The following is an 18,441-nucleotide window of genomic DNA, read 5'->3' as shown; positions in this document are numbered from 1 at the left end:
CCTGTGGATGTATTTCAAGGCCTACCTTCAAACACAGTGCGTCTTTGCTTGACATCATGGGGAAATAAAAAGAAATCAGCCAAAACCTCAGAAAAATAATTGTAGACCTCCACAATTCTGGTTCATCACTGGGAGCCATTTCCAAATGCATGAAGGTACCATGTTCATCTGCACAAACAATAGTACGCAAGTATAAACACCATGGGACCACGCAGCCACCATACCACTCTGTCTCCTAGAGATGAACGTACTTTGGTGCGAAAAGTGAAAATCAATCCCAGAACAACAGCAAAGTACCTTGTGAAGATGCTGGAGAAAACAGGTACAAAAGTATCTCTATCCACAGTAAAAACGAGTCCTATATCGACATAACCTGAAAGGCCGCTCAGCAAGGAAGAAGCCACTGCTCCAAAACCGCCATAAAAAAGCCAGAATACAGTTAGCAACTGCACATGGGAACAACGATGGTACTTTTTGGAGAAATGTCCTCTGGTCTGATGAAACAAAAATAGAGCTGTTTGGCCATAATGACCATCGTTATGTTTGGAGGAAAAAGGGGGAGGCTTGCAAAGCCGAAGAACACCATCCCAACCGTGAAGCTCGGGGATGGCAGCATCATGTTTTGGGGGTGCTTTGCTGCAGGAGGGACTGGTGCACTTCACAAAATAGATGGCATCATGAGGTAGGAAAATTATGTGGATATATTGAAGCAACATCTCAAGACATCAGTTAAAGCTTGGTCGCAAATGGATCTTCCAAATGGACAATGACCCCAGGCATACTTGCAAAGTTGTGGCTTAAGGACAACAAAGTCAAGGTATTGGAGTGGCCATCACAAAGCCCTGACCTCAATCCTATAGAACATTTGTGGGCAGAACTGAAAAAACGTGTGCGAGCAAGGAGGACTACAAACCTGACTCAGTTACACCTGCTCTGTCAGGAGGAATGGGACAAAATTCACCCAACCTATTGTGGGAAGTTTGTGGAAGGCTACCTTAAACGTTTGACCCAAGTTAAACAATTTAAAGGCAATGCTACCAAATACTCATTGAGTGTATGTAAACTTCTGACCCACTGGGAATGTGATGAAATTAATAAAAGATTAAATAAATAATTCTCTCTACTATTATTCTGACATTTCACATTCTTAAAATAAAGTAGTGCTCCTAACTGAACTAAGACTGGGAATTTGTACTAGGATTAAATGTCAGGAATTGTGAAAAACTGAGTGTAAATGTATTTGGCTAAGGTGTATGTAAACTTCCGACTTTGCTTATAAATTCACCTGAATTATATTAATGAAATCCAGAACACAATTGAACAATTCCTTTAAACATGATCAAAAAGTCAAGGCAAAATAAACATTCACAATAATGTAGTGCTTTTTATTTAAAAAACAAACAAAAAAAACCCAAATAGAATATAAAACAAAAAGTAAAAACCAACAGCATTTTCATGACTTTAGAATCATAATTACAAACTTTTAACGAGTGGAAGAAGTTGACAAACTGTACACATCACAAAATGTCTGCCAGTCTGCCCATTTACAATGCTTGCATCTTATTTTGTGATTGTCTAAAAATAACTAAACAAATCACACAAAACACACAAATAGCCTACAAGCACAAGCATCATATTTATGACTGCTATCACAAAAACAGAACCAAAAAGGAAGAACATATTTAGCTGACAGTTATACTTTTGTTTCTGTCATCTTTCATAATATCATAACATTTTTATGTTGGTTTGTTTTTTTAGTGTTCAACACTTTGCAGCAAAAACAAGGAGCATATTTTCTCCTCAAAAGTAAAATTATTGATATTAATTATTACAGCGACAGATGTCATTTCAGAGTCACTTATGTCCCAATGCCTTTTATGAAGTTCGTTTGACATTCTTCTCGCTCATGCAGTACATAGATGAATTTCATTTTTAGGGAACAAAAATTCAGTTAAAATTCTTATGTCATTCATTTAGGACAGTTGTGGTACATTTTACTGGACAAAAACACCTCTTCTTTCTCCTTCAAGCTTAAGTGTCTCGATTATAGTAATACAAATGGCAGACAATCATTATAATAATACATATGGGTCTGAGTTCTGTACAATACAATAATACACAAAATCTGTTATCAAGATATTGCTTTTGGAGACACTTCTCACATAATCCCAGTCTGTATATACATAACTTGGCACTGTACAACTTTCTGTCCTCTTTCTGTCAGTTTCTTTACTCTCTCGGTCTGTCAGTCCATCTTGATAGGACATTTCTGTCAAAGTCCCATTTTAAACAGAAGTGTTTGGAAAAAAGAAATCTCATCAAATCACACAAATTATTTAAAAGTATTCTCCATGGCAACCAGAACACATTTGAAGAATAAAATGTACAGCTAGAATTCCTCCCTCCCAACAAATACCCCTCACAGAATATATGAAAATATGACCATCACGATACATTTTATGTTTCCATAATTTCCCATAAAATGTTAATTGCCATCAAGCCCTTAATTTTTTTCTTTTTTTCTTCAAGAATTCTGGCAGATTACTGACACATAAATGTGCATACACAATACGCACACACTCACGCAAGGCAGTCAGGGATCACGGCGCTCTAAGGCGTTACAGTAAGAGCCAGTGTTCCGCCACCTGACTTAGTTAAGCTGGTGAATCAGGTACTTCAGAAAGAGGGGTGAAGTGGACTGCCTCACAAACCAAACAAGACACTTGACTGACCAAAAGCGCACACTCCATCTTCCCAAAGACCACCAGCCATTCTCCCGTCCTTCCTTCTCTGTTCCTATATATATATATAATATATATATATATAATATATATATATAAGATAATATACTTATTAAGTTGCTTGTCAGACTGGATCATCCAATACTGTGTGTTAGTGTGTCTCGTTGATACATTATAGAGCGCCAACAATATCCATGGTACCAAAGTGCAGTTGACCAACCTCGTTCCTGCTGCTTCTCTCCTAGTTCATCGTCAACAGTGTATGCTTACTGTACACTGCATAGCCTCTGAGGATAGTCCTGGTACATTAACCCTACGTTTAGTTTGTCATCACCACTTAGTCCCACTAGGGTGCGCCAGTCTCCAGTGTTCTCATTCCCATTTGTTGTTTAAAAAATTGAAGTCAATATGAGTCTGTGGCTGCATGCCACAGCCATGTTCAGTACCACTTTGTTCCTTTATTTTGCTCATCAAAAATAATTGACTCAAGGTTGCACTGATGAGCCATGTATGGATAATGTGACACCTATGTAATTGTCTCTCTGTCCCAAGTAACAGGGCTGTCTTTGATGAATATATGTTCAATGCGCATTTTTAAGTGCATGGGGTACATTTTCCTACGTAAAAAAAGTAAAAATAAAATATGCATTTGCATCGTACTTCAATAAGTCTGGGTCCACCCTCCTGAGAAGTCCTTGGGTCCCCTACAAAACCGTTATCAATGATCACGACTGCTGAGTGCACTGCTTCAAACCATTTATTTGTTGAGTTGTTTCATCACTTGAGATGAAAGGTTGGGGAAGAGGGGACACCACCTGAAGGGGCGCCAAGAGAAGGGAACCAACCTTTTCACTTTGTGGTGACCTTCCCTTTGTAAATGTCGTCTTCCCTCTTTCCATTTCCCCCCCACCTCTCCCAAGTAAATGAAAGGGGAATGTGCTTGCCAGGTAAGTGGCAACATCATTTTCTACCCACAAAGTCTCCGAATCCAAGTGTCCGTCTACGTAATCGCCTTCCTGACCCCTCCTCTAGAAGATAAGTGACATCTATGGCTGTTGGAAGAAGAGAGAGAAGTTACCAAACACCAATGACACATTCAGTTAACTGTCTGATATTTCCTTCATCAACTCAACAGTTTCCATTCTTCATCAAACCACCCCTCTGTCGTAATTCCCGTTTCCTCATTGCCTGCTCACCGTTCTTATTGGGTGTTCTGTGTAGCAGATCCAGCAGAATCTTGTTTAGCCGATCCCTTTGCGCCTCCCTCCTGCCCAGTCCGGAGTGATGGAGAGGTGAGGAAGACATGGAGGGGAGGAGCTCCAGCACGTCAACTCCTCTCTCTGCTGTACCTTCCTCCAGCTCCCTATGCTCCTCTACCTCCTGCCCCGCCTCCTCCTCTTCTCCATCCCTTGGCCCATCTGGTCGCGTGGGTTGGGCAGCGGTAGGGAGTGTGGGTTCTTCATGGGCAGTGTCCATGTCCCCCTCCACCACTCTTCGGTTGTCACTCTCCGGACGGAAGTCGTCACCCTGGTCGCATGGGGAAGCGTCGTCCTCACAGGCCCCTCCAACTCCTTTGGGCCGCTCGCTCTTCCAGGCCGAACGCCCCCCGTTCCTCTTGTAGTTGTCAGGAACGTAGTGCGGCTGTGGCGAGGTTGGAAAGGAATAAAGGCTCTTTAATTTGACTTACAAGTTGCTCATACAGGACTTCATTTTTGGGATTATTAACAATTTGTTTTACTAACTGTGTATAAAGCTGGACCCCAATCTTCTCTCTTAGGATAACTAACGGTTTGCAAAAACACCCACGAAAAGAACGGTGGGCACATATCAGTCGTCACTGGTGCCCAATCAACCTCTTTGACAAAACAACTTTGATACACTTCTCTAGTTGCACTCAATTCAAGCCCATAACGGAACCTTATATCAATACTACCTCATCAAACTAGCCTCACTAAAACTACATACGGACACTTCAATACAAACAACCCCCACCCCTCCTCTTGGACCCTCTTACTGAGAAGTCTCTCTTGGGGGCCAGCCTCTTGGGGAAGTGGTTGAAGGCGTAGGGCTTAGTGCACACGGGGAAGCGGTTGCGGTGGATCTTGTAGAAGAGGTGCGCCGACTTGTCCAGGCGGTAGTCACAGATGTACACGTCCTGCTCCTTCACTCCTTTCGGCCGTCCTGAGAAAAAAACAAACGCACCACAGGTCAGGTTAGGTAATTATGTGTGTTAGCTCAGTGTGTTTGTTTTGAACTCCCTTACAAAGTGTGTGTGTGTGCGTGCGTGAGTCTCACCTTTGCAGTAGGTGTAGAGATCGAGGACGCAGCAGGTCCCGACCACGGCCTCCAGAGGGATGATCTCGTAGAGTGGCACACGGAACAGCTCGTTGTGGTAGAAGCGGCGCGAGGGCGAGTGGTGCGTCTCGTGGGGCCTGAAGTAATGATGGCCAAAGGCAAACCTCTCACCCCTACAGGGTACCCACACAAGGAGACAAGAGCGTGTCAAGAAGCAAAAATACAGCAATGAAATCGCTGAAGTTGCTCAGCGCTGGCTCAATGGGGCGTTCCCTTTTCCCCCTCCCTTACTTTTCACTCTTCCAGAGTTTCTCGATGCGGAAGATGTCTAGCTTGTCTCTGTTGACATGGGACAGGAGACGGTAGGACTGCCTGACTGGCTGGCCCTCTGGGGTGCGTCTGCTGTCCCTCATCAGGTACACACAGTCACCTGGTCAGACAGGTTACATAACATTATCATGATTTTTATTTATACATTTTTGTTTTTTTAAATTACCCTTTTTTCTCCCCAATTTCGGGATTACGATCTTGTCTCATCGCTGCAACTCCCCAACGGGCTCAGGAAAGGTTGAGTCATGCGTCCTCTGAAACATGACCGACCAAGCCGCACTTCTTAACACTCGCTCGCTTTACCTGGAAGCCAGCTGCACCAATGTGTCGAAGGAAACACTGTTCAACTGACAACCGAAGTTAGCCTGCAGGCCCCCGGCCCGCCACAAGGAGTCGCTAGAGCGCGATGGGTCAAGTAAAGCCCCCCCGGCCGTTGGGTCACGGCCGGTTGTGATGCAGTCTGGGATCGAACCCCAGGCTGTAGTGATGCCGCAACACTGTGATATAGAGACTTATAGAGTGCTGCACAACTCGGGAAGCCGGGAACAAGGAAGATTTATCACACCCCAAGTTGCTATACAACAATTATTCCACGTGGCAAGCTGTGCAACTGACACAAAAACTCACTACAACATTGATGTGGCCTCATACATGGGGTTACGTCCGAAATGGCATGCTATTACCTATATAATGTACTACTTTTGACCAGAGCCCTATACTTCTGAGCAGGGCCCTATTCAAAAGTAGTGCACTATATAGGGCATAGGGTGCCATGGTTATAGTCCCCTTCCATACCTTGGTGCAGCAGCAGTTCGTCTCGCAGCAGACAGATGTAGTAGATTGAGCCAGACTGGGCGTAGCTGGGCTGGGGCAGCATTGGCACCTCCTGGAGCACCAATGGGACAGGATATGACATCAGATCAAACAAGAAGATGAAACTAAAGACAAAGCATTCCTTTGAAATAACCACCTGTAAGGAGTGGAGTATCTGAAACAACAATGGCTATGTCCCAAATGGCACCCTATTCCCTGATACATTTTACAAGGAGCAATTGGTACATCCATTTTTGGACTTGTAAATTACTGATTATATATACCCATTGATTCTTGAAGAATATAACTTATGAAATGCCTTATAAGCTTAGTTCAACTGTCATTCCCTATCAGAAACCAAAATATAAGATTGTCTTACTCCATTGTTGGTAAGCAATGTAATTGTAAACAAATACGGTGTAGCCTCAAAACATGGTTAAAACTGTACATTTGATATCATGGATGGTCAGTCCTTGAATCCATAGCTCTGTGTATACATTTGAGATTGGTTGTACACCCCCATCCCTCCACTGTTTTCCAAATCAGTGGCAGGGTGACGCTTTGTTAGTTTCAACTGCATATTGCCCCTTTATTTACACTTTCCAATTATTTCGTTCTGAATCATTTCGTTTCATTCCACTGTTCTGACCAGCAAAATAAAGTTAGAACCGGTTTGAACACAAAAATAAACTTAAGGTTTATAATATCATTCCTTTCTGTTCCTTTTTAAACCAAATCATATATATTTTTCAAACATTTAGCTCGACATTGAATTACTTCACCAATCAGTGCAAATAGAGCAGCTTGCTATGGAGTGAGCAAGCTATAGCTGTTAACACACATTGGACAGACAAGGGTGGGGAGCAAGAAAGGGTGGAGGAAGAGGCTTGGCTTGAAGTGCTGGGCATCTTGTTATGACTTGCATTATCTGAATCAGGCCTCTCAGAATTATACCTACGCAGGAGTGGCTTTTATGAAGGACCTTTGAATGTCTTTGGCCTTCCGAGAATTGGCTTAATTGTTGGACCAGAGCTAGTTAGCTAGCTAACATGTGTGTGTGCAGAGAGGCACCAGAAAAAAAACATATCTTACCTTTTTGTAGTTAATAAATCCAATGTGAAATGTGATAACTATAGTATCCTTAACTATCATTGAAAAGGTTCATCTCTAATTAAAAATGTCTCTCCCTAATTTCAGAATCACGCTTGCAACGTCAGTAGGCTACAGTAGTCTATGCTCCGGCGAGGGAGGGGCAGGTAGCCTACACACACACACACACACACACACACACAGTAGCAAAGATTTTTTGCTGGCAGCAGACACTGGAATACGTTTCTGAATGACATAGTGAGGACTTTGCATAGGTGCTTTGTTTCATTTTTGGTGGGACTGGAAAATGCCCGGAATGTAAAATAACATTATTAACCAGATCCCATGCTTTTAAAATAACGGTTATGTTCCGGAATAGTATAGATCGCTTTCGTTCCCAGTTCTGATTCTGCCCCCCACCTCCTCCAAAATTGTTTGTTTTCTGTTCTGTTCCCTGAACCGGTTCCAACTTCTGGTTCCTATAGACCATGGGGTGTGATTGAGATTAGGTTAAGGGGGACAACACTCACCCTGTCCACAGGTCGGGGGTCGCACTGCTCACACAGGTAGTGTTCCACCTCCGCCTCCAGCCGCATGCAGTCGAAGTGCTGCCACACCTGAGAGACAGACGCATCACCGTTTACCCTGGCACTACAATCACAGCCAAAACTAACGCTAACAATATATTAGACTACCACACTTAGTCATCTTTCCCACAATCAACTCGTGCTCTCAAAAACATTGCTTCTACTGACAGGAACACTCACCAGTCACTCTGAATCAACAGGCAGGTATTTGGAATCCAAACTGTACATTGCCTCATGGATTCAGTAAGGAATTGATATTCAGTTATATCCATATTCAGTTAGGCTAACATTCAACAACAGGTTGAACTCGGAGCCTGCAATGTTAGGCTGTGTCCCACGCTCTCTCACCATGCACTTCTCACACTGGATCATCAGGCCCTCGTCCTTGTACATGCCGCAGATGCAGCGGATGATGTCATCGTCCTTGTCATGAGAGCCCGGCCAGCCCCCTCCGTGGTGGTGGTGATGATGGGCGTGGTCTCGCTCCAGCGAATCCGAACTGTCCGCTTCGCTGGATGTTTCTCCGACAATTTCGTCAATCTGGACAGCGGCTTCGTGGCGCGCGCCGTAGTAGGCCTTCCTCAGCCGGCACACGTCCCTCCCTACTGACGACTTCCGCCCGTAGTATTTCTGCTAGGATGGAGGGAGCATAGGGCAATGACGTTGAGAATTTGGAAAATACAGTTTGTGTTTTGTAAAGCGAAGCTTACGCCACAGCAACCTAAACAAGTTCGACCAGGCTTCCAGAATCCCACTTAGAATTCTAAACCCCTGCAAAATTATATATTTTCAGACAGATAGCAACAATGGCAAGAAGCTGCCATGTGGGGAATCGTGGCTCGTTTCAGCTTGTTGTTTCTTGTTATTGATACAGTGTCTTCTTTTGAGGTGTTTTGACTCATCACGTCTATGCTAATATGGCTAAAAATTTGGTAGCTAGCTAACCACCAACTGTAATGGTGTATTTGGGAGACAAGTGCTCATTGTACAAATGTATGTATATTTTCAATAATGATTTGGAGAGGAAATATAGTTTACATGTTGTCAACAATCCTTTGCAACTAAAGCCAAACCCGCCTGTTTTGATCCATGGTTGTGCAAACATTGGATTTTGTTGCTAAATAACCCACCTGTCTATAGGGTTGACTAACCTTCAAACGATTTGAGTGGCACTCACACAGCCTCCACACAACACAAATGTAAATAAGAGTCCTCTGTGTGTAGGTGTGTGTGTAAAAAAGAGTCCTCTGTGTGTAGGTGTGTGTGTAAAAAAGAGTCCTCTGTGTGTAGGTGTGTGTGTGTAAAGGAACAGTGGCTGTGTATATCCAATAAGGAGGAGGGTTGAGGGAGACCCACCTCTGCATTGCGGAACACTTTGAGCATGTCAGTGTCAAATGCCTCCACAGTCTTGTAGTGCCCTGTGGTGATTTGCTTCTCAATGGTACTCAGGTCCAGCGGGTCTGACACCTTCTCATAGTACTGCGTGTTCCTGGGGTCACACACACACACACACACACACACACACACACACACACACACACACACACACACACACACACACACACACACACACACACACACGAGTCATGGGGTGAGAGTCAAAACTGTGCCTCTTGTCTCATGAATCCAAACATGATCGTAATGGTCGCAAGAAGCGATAAGAACACTGAGGGTGTTGGATAACACACAAAGCGTTGCACAACACACCTACATACAGTAAACATTGGTGAAAGAGCTAGCATGCACACACAAACAAACAAGCAAAAACATACCGCTTTCTTGAGGGTAGGTTTACCAGTGGAGCAGCAAGGGTCTGACCAGCTGAGTCTATGGAAAGAGAGATGTTTCATTATCTTCAGCAGAGTACCTTCTACTTTTATAGTGCATAAATATACTCAGGGAAAAATGAGTCTGCACACTGTTGTTGTTTGTAGAAGCAAAAGCAAAACAGGTAAGCCAGTAGTAGTGGTCAGTACACGCACATGGACTGAGTCCTGTTGAGACTGGGTTGCGTAACACAGAAGTGTTGACTTTGTCATGTCATTGCCATTTGACCGCAGTTTCTCTGAAGGCACCAGGGATGTTTAGAGACTAGGAAGTTCATGGGAAGTGTAACGTCTGCGCCCAACTCACACTCCCAAACACTTAGATCCCCAGAACGCTGACCACTTTCCAGCTCACTGTCCAGATCCCAATCACCGGAATTCTAATCACTTGTTCACACACCTGCATGTCATCATCCCACAATATTTAGTTCAGTTCCTTGCACCCCATCACTGTGAGGTATTGTTTGTTTTGAGACACTTCTCTCAGAGCACTGGTTTTTCCCGTCCTTCACTCCTGCCGTGTAGGATAGTTGTTGCCTGCTTCACTCAACGCTTTTTTGCCTATTCCCTGCCTGTACTGTTGCCATCTTGAACCTACCGTGTATGACCTTCTGCCTGCCCCTGGACCCAGCTACCTGCCTTCTCCCAAGGTCCCTTCCAATAAACACCTGCTGCGCTTGAAACCAGCTCTCTGTCTCCTATCGTGTTCATTACAGGAAGGAGTTCAGTGTGTGCACAAATTTGTGAGTGAGTAATCGTGAGAGTGTGAGTATGCTGGAGGGGTGGTTGGTGCTTACAGGGAAGGCTGCACACACCCACACCCATGTACACACAAAGCTCTGCCATCCCTTACAGCTGGGTTCCCCAACTGGCGGCCCGCCAGCAATATTACAAAGCCCCCCAAAATAATGATTAATATTTTTTTCATTTAAAATGATAATTAAAAAATCTCGGGCCCGACATGCAAAAATTCCAAAATGCAATGTTCCAAGAAGGAAGTTACACAACCTAAATAATGCAAAAGTTACATATTAACTTAATTCACGAGGAGAGAGAATGCAGGAGACTAATAACTGATAAAGCAGGCAGCGGGCCATTTTGTAGGGAGCCGCTGAAATGTAAATCTGCAAACGCAGCGCAATTAACAGGAGGTGAACAGCGCCTGGTGCTGAAAATATACAGTACCAGTCAAAAGTTTGGATACACCTACTCGTTTAAGGGTTTTTATTTGTAGAATAATAGTGAAGACGTCAAAACCATGAAAAAACACATATGAAATCATGTAGTAACCAGAAGTGTTAAACAAATCATAATATATTTGAAATTCTTCAAAGTAGCCACCCTTTGCCTTGATGACAGCTTTGCACACTCTTGGCATTCTCTCAACCAGCTTCATGAGGTAGTCACCTGGAATGCATTCCAATTAACAGGTGTGCCTTGTTAAAAGTTAATTTGTGGAATTTCTTTCCTTCTTAATGCGTTTGAGCCAATCAGTTGTGTTGCGACTAGGTAGGGGTGGTATAAAGAAAATCACCCTATTTGGTAAAATACCATATTATGGCAAGAACAGCTCAAATAAGCAAAGAGAAACAACCGTCCATCATTACTTTAAGACATGAAGGTCAGTAAATCTGGAAAATTTCAAGAACTTTTAAAGTTTCTTCAAGTGCAGTCGCAAAAACCATCAAGCGCAATGATGAAACTGGCTCTCATGAAGACCGGCACAGGAAAGGAAGACCCAGAGTTACCTCTGCGGCAGAGCATAAGTTCACTAGAGTTACCAGCCTCAGAAATTGCAGCCCACATAAATGATTCACAGAGTTCAAGTAACAGACACATCTCAACATCAACTGTTCAGAGGAGACTGCGTGAATCAGGCCTTCATGGTTGAATCGCTGCAAAGAAACCACTACTAAAGGACACCGATAAGAAGAAGTGAGTGACTTGCTTGGGACAAGAAACACGCGCAATGGACATTAGACCGGTGGAAATCTGTCCTTTGGTCTGATGAGTCCAAATTTGAGATTTTTGGTTCCAACCGCTGTGTCTTTGTGAAACAGAGTAGGTGAACGGATGATATCCGCATGTGTGGTTCCCACCGTGAAGCATGGAGGAGGAGGTGTGATGGTGCTTTGCTGGTGATACTGTCAGTGATTAATTTAGAATTCAAGGCACACTTAACCAGCATGGCTACCACAGCATTCTGCAGTGATACACCATCCATCTGGTTTGCGCTTAGTTGGACTATCATTTGTTTTTCAACAGGATAATGACCCAACACACCTCCCGGATGTGTAAGGGCTATTTGACCAAGAAGGAGAGTGATCATCAGAAGACCTGGCCCCCACAATCACCTGACCTCAACCGAATTGAGATGGTTAGGGATGAGTTGGATCGCAGAGTGAAGGAAATGCAGCCAACAAGCGCTCAACATATGCGGGAACTAGTGATGCACCGGTATGACATTGTTTGTACAGTTAAATAGTTCAATAATAACACACACGGACGCAGCAGTCTAAGGCACTGCATCTCAGTGCAAGAGGCATCACTACAGTCCCTGGTTCGAATCCAGGCTGTATCACATCCGGCCGTGATTGGGAGTCCCACAGGGCGGCGCACAATTGGACCAGCGTCGTCCGGGTCTGGCCGGGGTAGGCCGTCATTGTAAATAAGAATTTGTTCTTAACTGACTTGCCTAGTTAAATAAAGCTCACACACACACACACACACACACACACACACACACACACACACACACAATGGCCAAAAAGTTTGTCCCCATTATCAGTCAAATCAAAACCTATTTATTTCACTTACTTGCTCATTGTTAATTTGTTCAGTCGTTTCATTCTCAACCAGGATTTCTATGGAACGCATTTTGGGTCTTTGCGTGTCAAAAAAGATACACATCCAATAAAACTGTTTGACGTGTCAAATAACACTATTTGATGTGTGAAATAGATTGGTCAACAATCAGGACCTCAATATGACTGCACGTCACGTAATCATTTTACATAGTTATTACACATTGATTACACTATCCTTCATATTTCATATACCACAATGATTCATTGATACGTATGCTACGATGCTGATAAAGTTGTCTCGCGCACCTTCAGTACTGGTCATGAATAAATGCCAGCTAGCTCATGGATGCAAACAATGTTCTATGTGAAGCCAGCCATAATATGGATTAGCCACAATAGCAGACTAAGCAGTTAGCCTTCAAAATAAAAAGTATGTCATCGACAGTGAGGCAAATCAATACAAATAGTAGAATTATGCCATAATTTAATAGATCATGCTAAACGAGGTTGGAATGTTGTTATATAAAATCAACAAAAGACAATAATTTGTTAATTTGACAAAAATCTGTTGAAATCACACTGGATCTATTATACTTTAAAATTGCATTGGGGACATACTTATTTAACTGTACAGCCTTACCTATGGATTGTGGATCAATGACATGGGGTATCAGTCTACTCAGTGACACCCAGAGAACTTTAACGTCGTAGCTATTATTGCTGGACTCTGAAACAACTGTGAATTGAGCCACATTTATTGTCAACCTATGTGTATTGAACACTATTCCCGAGGAAAAACAATACTGCGTGGATGTTTTGGAGTCTGATAAATATCTTGGGTATTGAGTAGACTGATACCCCATTTCATTGATCCCCAATCCTTAGGTAAAGCTGTACAGTGCCATATGAATGTTAATACACACAATAGGCTGATTGGGGAGGTGATTTCACACAGTCACAGTCCCGCGATAACAGCTACAATGCTAATATTTACGTAAACTCTTCAGAGTTGTGTTCTGTAGGTGTCACCGAGTAGACTGATTCCATTTCATTGCTTCACATTCCAACCTGGTTTAACATTATCTAGTCTAAATATGGCATGATTCCACCAATTGTAAACTTCTGCATCACGTTCAAAAATGTACTTTTATTTTGAAGGCAAACCGCAAAGTCCACTATTGTGCCTAATCCTTATTGTGGCTAGCTTCACAACACATTACCCGGTTCGGTGGAGCCTCACTAGCCAGATGAAGCTAGCTGGCTGCTTATAACATTAGCTTTGGGCAACAGGGTTAAGTAACTGGATAGCTATTTATTTTCATGAACTGAAGTTCAATTTCAATCCGCAAACAACAAGTGGTTACCTAGCTAATACTTACTCACAAGGATTCCTAAATCATTGCTAAGACTGAAAATGACTGCAATTTCTACTGGTCATTGTTTTCAGGCTGGTTGTATTGGTGCTAGCTAGGTACCAAGCTAAAGGTAGTTAGCTACCCCAGAAGTTGCGGTCGAACAAATAATGCTTTATTACCAACGTGGTATTGTAAACACATTGTTCGTGGCCAGTGTTTGCAGCATTGACAGTGCTACGACAGTGGTATCGCTTGGCTTGCACGTGCAATTTCAGAACATAGCGCGTCAAATAGTGTTATTTGACTACACGTCAAATAATACTATTTGACAATAACACTATTTGACGTTTTTTGACACGCAAAGACCCAAACAGCATTCCGTAGTATGTATGTCGTGAAGCAAATAGCAGTGACGCTATTACTGTGTAACGCCAGTAGGGCAACATCTGAAAAATATTGCACTTGGTAGTGTGTACCAGTACTCGACCAGTCACGAAAGCCAACATCACCCACGACAGAGAATGGTTGATTGTCAAGGGCAATCAATTCCATTATCTTGGCGTTAATGGATTCTCGCTGAAATGTTCTTACTCTTTCAAATGACTGATCGACTTGTTGACTGCTCGATCCACACAGCAGACATTGTGGGCTAGGTTAGGAATGCTGTGTTGCACGTGTAGCGCAAAATTTTATGTGGCGTCATTACGTCATGTAACCTACGTTATATAGGTATTTACGTCAGCTTTGACATCGGTTTTGCACATCGGCGTTAAACTAGACATCGGGCCGATACCGATGTTGGCATTTTTTTGACTAATGTCGTCCGATTCGTGCAACCCTAGTGGGAACTCCTTCAAGACTGTTGGAAAAGCATTCCAGGTGAAGCTGGTTGAGAGAATGCCAAGAGTGTGCAAAGCTGTCATCAAGGAAAAGGGTGGCTACTTTGAAGAATCAAAAAATATATATATATTTAGATTTGTTTAACACTTTTTTGGTTACTACATGATTCCATGTGTTATTTCATAGTTTTGATGTCATCACTATTATTCTACGATGTAGAAAATTGTAAAAATAAAGAAAAAACGTTGAAGAGTAGGTGTGTCCAAACTTCTGACTTGTACTGTAGCTAACTTGTTATGCAAGTGTTGCACAGCAACAGATGGAGAAAAACTACACCAGTCGAGTAATTCACTTCAACAATAATCTTCATTTTAATTTGACTTTTACAAACAAACAACAAGAGAGCTTAATTGGAGTCTATTTCATCCAAGTCTTATATAAAATACCTTACTCTACCTCAGCCAGTTATGAGGCTAAACAGCACCTTCCACAAAAATATATGGCCTAATAGAAGCAGGCAGTCCTCCCCTCGGACACGATCTTGTGGATGTCGGGTGAGATTTTGATGCGCAGGCAGTCCTCGATTGACTTACGTGAAAGCTGGTTCCCGTCGTGAGTCTATATTACGTTCATAGAGGAAAATGAGAACTCGCAGGTGTAAATCGATCCAAACATTGTTAGCACATAAAATGTATGTTTCTTTATAGTGCTGTATTCCTCTGAGCATGCCACCCACAACGCACACAAGGACTCAGCACTACTACTGAGCGCATCCCTGATTTGGCTCGATGTCTGGAGTTCAATCAGCTCCGTTTGAATTGCGGCCTCATCCAGCGAGGGTATTGTTTTCTTATCAAGGGAAGAGTATTCTCCACCTGGGCGGACTTTGAGAGGATCACGTACAAACGCAATGATATCCTTGGGCATGCTGTAGTCTTCAAATCTGGTTGAGAAGTTGTCCCTCGGCTGCTTGATGAAATCTTCCTTCACCTGTGTGACAATGCTGCGGCCTGGTCCCATGCCTGTCGTTTCTCCAGTGTGCTGAAGTGCAGTAGCCCAAATCGAACAACTCAAGCTTCATAGTAAAGGGCTCAAGTTTTTCCACCATGTCCACAGCGGTTTTCCCTCTTCCTTGTAACTGCAGATTTAACCCGTTTAAGTGACAGAATGTCAGCCCAAAAAGCTGTGTGTGTAGCTTGCAGTTAACGCTTCAACGTTTCTGCTTCGGGCCACCGTCTGGGGCGGGAAGGCCACTTGAAAGTTTCATGCTTAGATTAATAATGACTTCTGAGATTTAACTATTGGCAAACAGCGACATTTTCATTGCAAATGAAAATGAAAAAAGACACACTGGCTTGGCATTGAACACATATCTCTCTGTACATTCATCCCTGAAACTTAGATTTTCCTTATCTACCTTTCTTTTGATACTATTGATACAAGCTAATGGATCTGAACGAACGACCTGTTTTCCCCCACCAATCAACGCACGGAAAAATAGACTAAAAATGTTTTTTGTTTTTTTAAATTGAGACATGGTGATTTTATTTAGCGTAATTTAGCGTAATCAGATCAAAATTATTATGGAATGGTCACTGAATGTATTATGTACAAATCAGACGTGTTAAAACTGTTGTTCAATTTGTAGTGTAGGCCAATTAATTGTGCTAATATTATATCCTGTCAGTGTAAATAAGAATTTGACCTGCCTAGTTAAATAAAGGTGTGTGTGTGTGTGTGTGTGTGTGTGTGTGTGTGTGTGTGTGTGTGTGTGTGTGTGTGTCACTGACCCTTGTAGCTGGTGATCATGTCACAGATCTCCTTGAAGATGTGCGCCAGGCGGGCGGTGCGGGTGACCTCCGTGTTCTCCTCGGCCGCTGCCAGCCTCCGCGTGCGCACCGACCGGGACGTCTGCAGCGCCGAGAACTGTGTCAGGAACACGTCTGCGGAGACAAAGGGACACACGCACAGGGCGATTGAGTCGACAAGCCATCCCAAACACTCCCCTCGACGCCACATACAAAACACAGCATTCATATTCCGGATTTAACTGGGGTTTCTCCGAAAAGCTTTGTAGCACTAACGTCATCATAAGTCTGTTGTAGGGAAAGGATGAAATATTATCTTAGTGCTACAAATCTTTTGGGAAAACTTACCCCTGGCACATTCCTGCATCTAGATATATACTGAGCAAAAATATAAACGCAACAATTTCAACAATTTTACTGAGTTATATGAACTGTAAGGAAATCAGCCAATTGAAATACATTCATTCGGCCCTAATCTCTGGATTTCACATGATTCGGCATGGGCCAATCAGAATGAGTTACCCCACAAAAGGGCTTTATTACAGACAGAAATACTCCTCAGTTTCATCAGCTGTCCGGGTGGCTGGTCTCAGACGAGCCCACAGGTAAAGAAGCCTGATGTGGAGGTCCTGGGCTGGCGTGGTTACACGTGTTCTGTGGTTGTGAGGTCGGTTGGACGTACTGCCAAATTCTCAAAAACAATGTTTTTTTATAAGCCGCCTCGGCTTATAGTAGAGAAATGAACATTCAATTCTCTGGCAACCACTCTGGTGGACATTCCTGCAGTTAGCATGCCAATTACATGCTCCCTCAACTTGAGGCATTGGGTTGTGTGTCAACAGTACAAGGTGCACCTGTGTAATGATCATGCTGTTTAATCAGCTTCTTGATATGCCACACCTGTCAGGTGGATGGATTATCTTGGCAAGGGAGATATGCTCACTAACCGGGATGTAAACTCATTTCTGCACAAAATGTTAGAAATTTTGAGGATCTTTATTTCAGCTCATGAAACATGGGACCAACACTTTACCTGTTACGTTCCTATTTCTGTTCAATATAGAATGATTATTCTATTCATTCTAGTTCTGTTTTCCTGCACATGTGGGGTCTCACACACCTTTGACCCCTCACACACACACACACACACAGACAGACACACACCTGACTTGATGTTTCCATCGTCGCGGATGACTCCTCCCCAGCGTGTGTAGATGGACAGGCCGCCACTGGCCTCCCTCTCGCCCTCCCTCTTCAACAGCTCCTGCTTCTCCCTCATCTTCTCCCAGTTCCTCAGTAGGAACACACAGTGCTTCAGCACAAAGTTCCTGAGCCACAGGGAGAGAGAGAGAGAGCGGTGAGTGTGTGTGTTCTGTTTGCATGAAGGGCAGGTGGGGTGTGTTTGGCACGTGTGCTGTGTGTGTACCTCTCTCTGTTGGACATGGGTTTCATAAGAAGGTGGGGATAAAACTTGCTGCTGTCACTTGAATCCTCCTCCTTGGGAAAAGAGAAGAGGGGGAGAGTTAGAGATAAAGGAGTACTGATCCTATGCTGCTGTCACTTGAATCCTCCTCCTTGGGAAAAGAGAAGAGGGGGAGAGTTAGAGATAAAGGAGTACTGATCCTATGCTGTTGTCACTTGAATCCTCCTCCTTGGGAAAGGAGAAGAGGGGGAGAGTTAGAGATAAAGGAGTACTGATCCTATGCTGCTGTCACTTGAATCCTCCTTCTTGGGAAAGGAGACAAGGGGGAGAGTTAGAGATAAAGAAGTACTGATCCTATGCTGCTGTCACTTGAATCCTCCTCCTTGGGAAAAGAGAAGAGGGGGAGAGTTAGAGATAAAGGAGTACTGATCCTATGCTGCTGTTCAGTCCAGCCCTCTCACTATTCAAGTCCATGTCATTTTTTTAATCGAACCTTCCACCCCACAAAAAGCTCCTTTGAAACAAAG

General features: G+C 43.3%; 1 protein-coding gene across 1 annotated transcript in view; it reads right to left on the bottom strand.

Annotated features, from left to right (window-relative positions):
- Positions 1–1,364: 1,364 nt before the first annotated feature.
- Positions 1,365–18,441, bottom strand: part of LOC112266640 (histone-lysine N-methyltransferase ASH1L-like) — a 45,912-nt gene continuing 28,835 nt past the window's right edge. The window contains 13 exon segments of the mRNA XM_042295752.1: positions 1,365–3,793; positions 3,938–4,382; positions 4,756–4,922; positions 5,037–5,209; positions 5,328–5,466; positions 6,162–6,252; positions 7,799–7,885; positions 8,204–8,485; positions 9,212–9,344; positions 9,628–9,682; positions 16,474–16,626; positions 17,656–17,819; positions 17,918–17,988. Of these exon segments, the coding sequence (XP_042151686.1) occupies positions 3,702–3,793; positions 3,938–4,382; positions 4,756–4,922; positions 5,037–5,209; positions 5,328–5,466; positions 6,162–6,252; positions 7,799–7,885; positions 8,204–8,485; positions 9,212–9,344; positions 9,628–9,682; positions 16,474–16,626; positions 17,656–17,819; positions 17,918–17,988 (2,052 nt within the window). The 3' untranslated portion in view covers positions 1,365–3,701.

Source organism: Oncorhynchus tshawytscha, linkage group LG13, assembly GCF_018296145.1.
Source record: "Oncorhynchus tshawytscha isolate Ot180627B linkage group LG13, Otsh_v2.0, whole genome shotgun sequence".
Lineage (NCBI taxonomy): Eukaryota > Metazoa > Chordata > Actinopteri > Salmoniformes > Salmonidae > Oncorhynchus > Oncorhynchus tshawytscha.
This window is presented reverse-complemented; position numbering and strand designations above follow the sequence as displayed.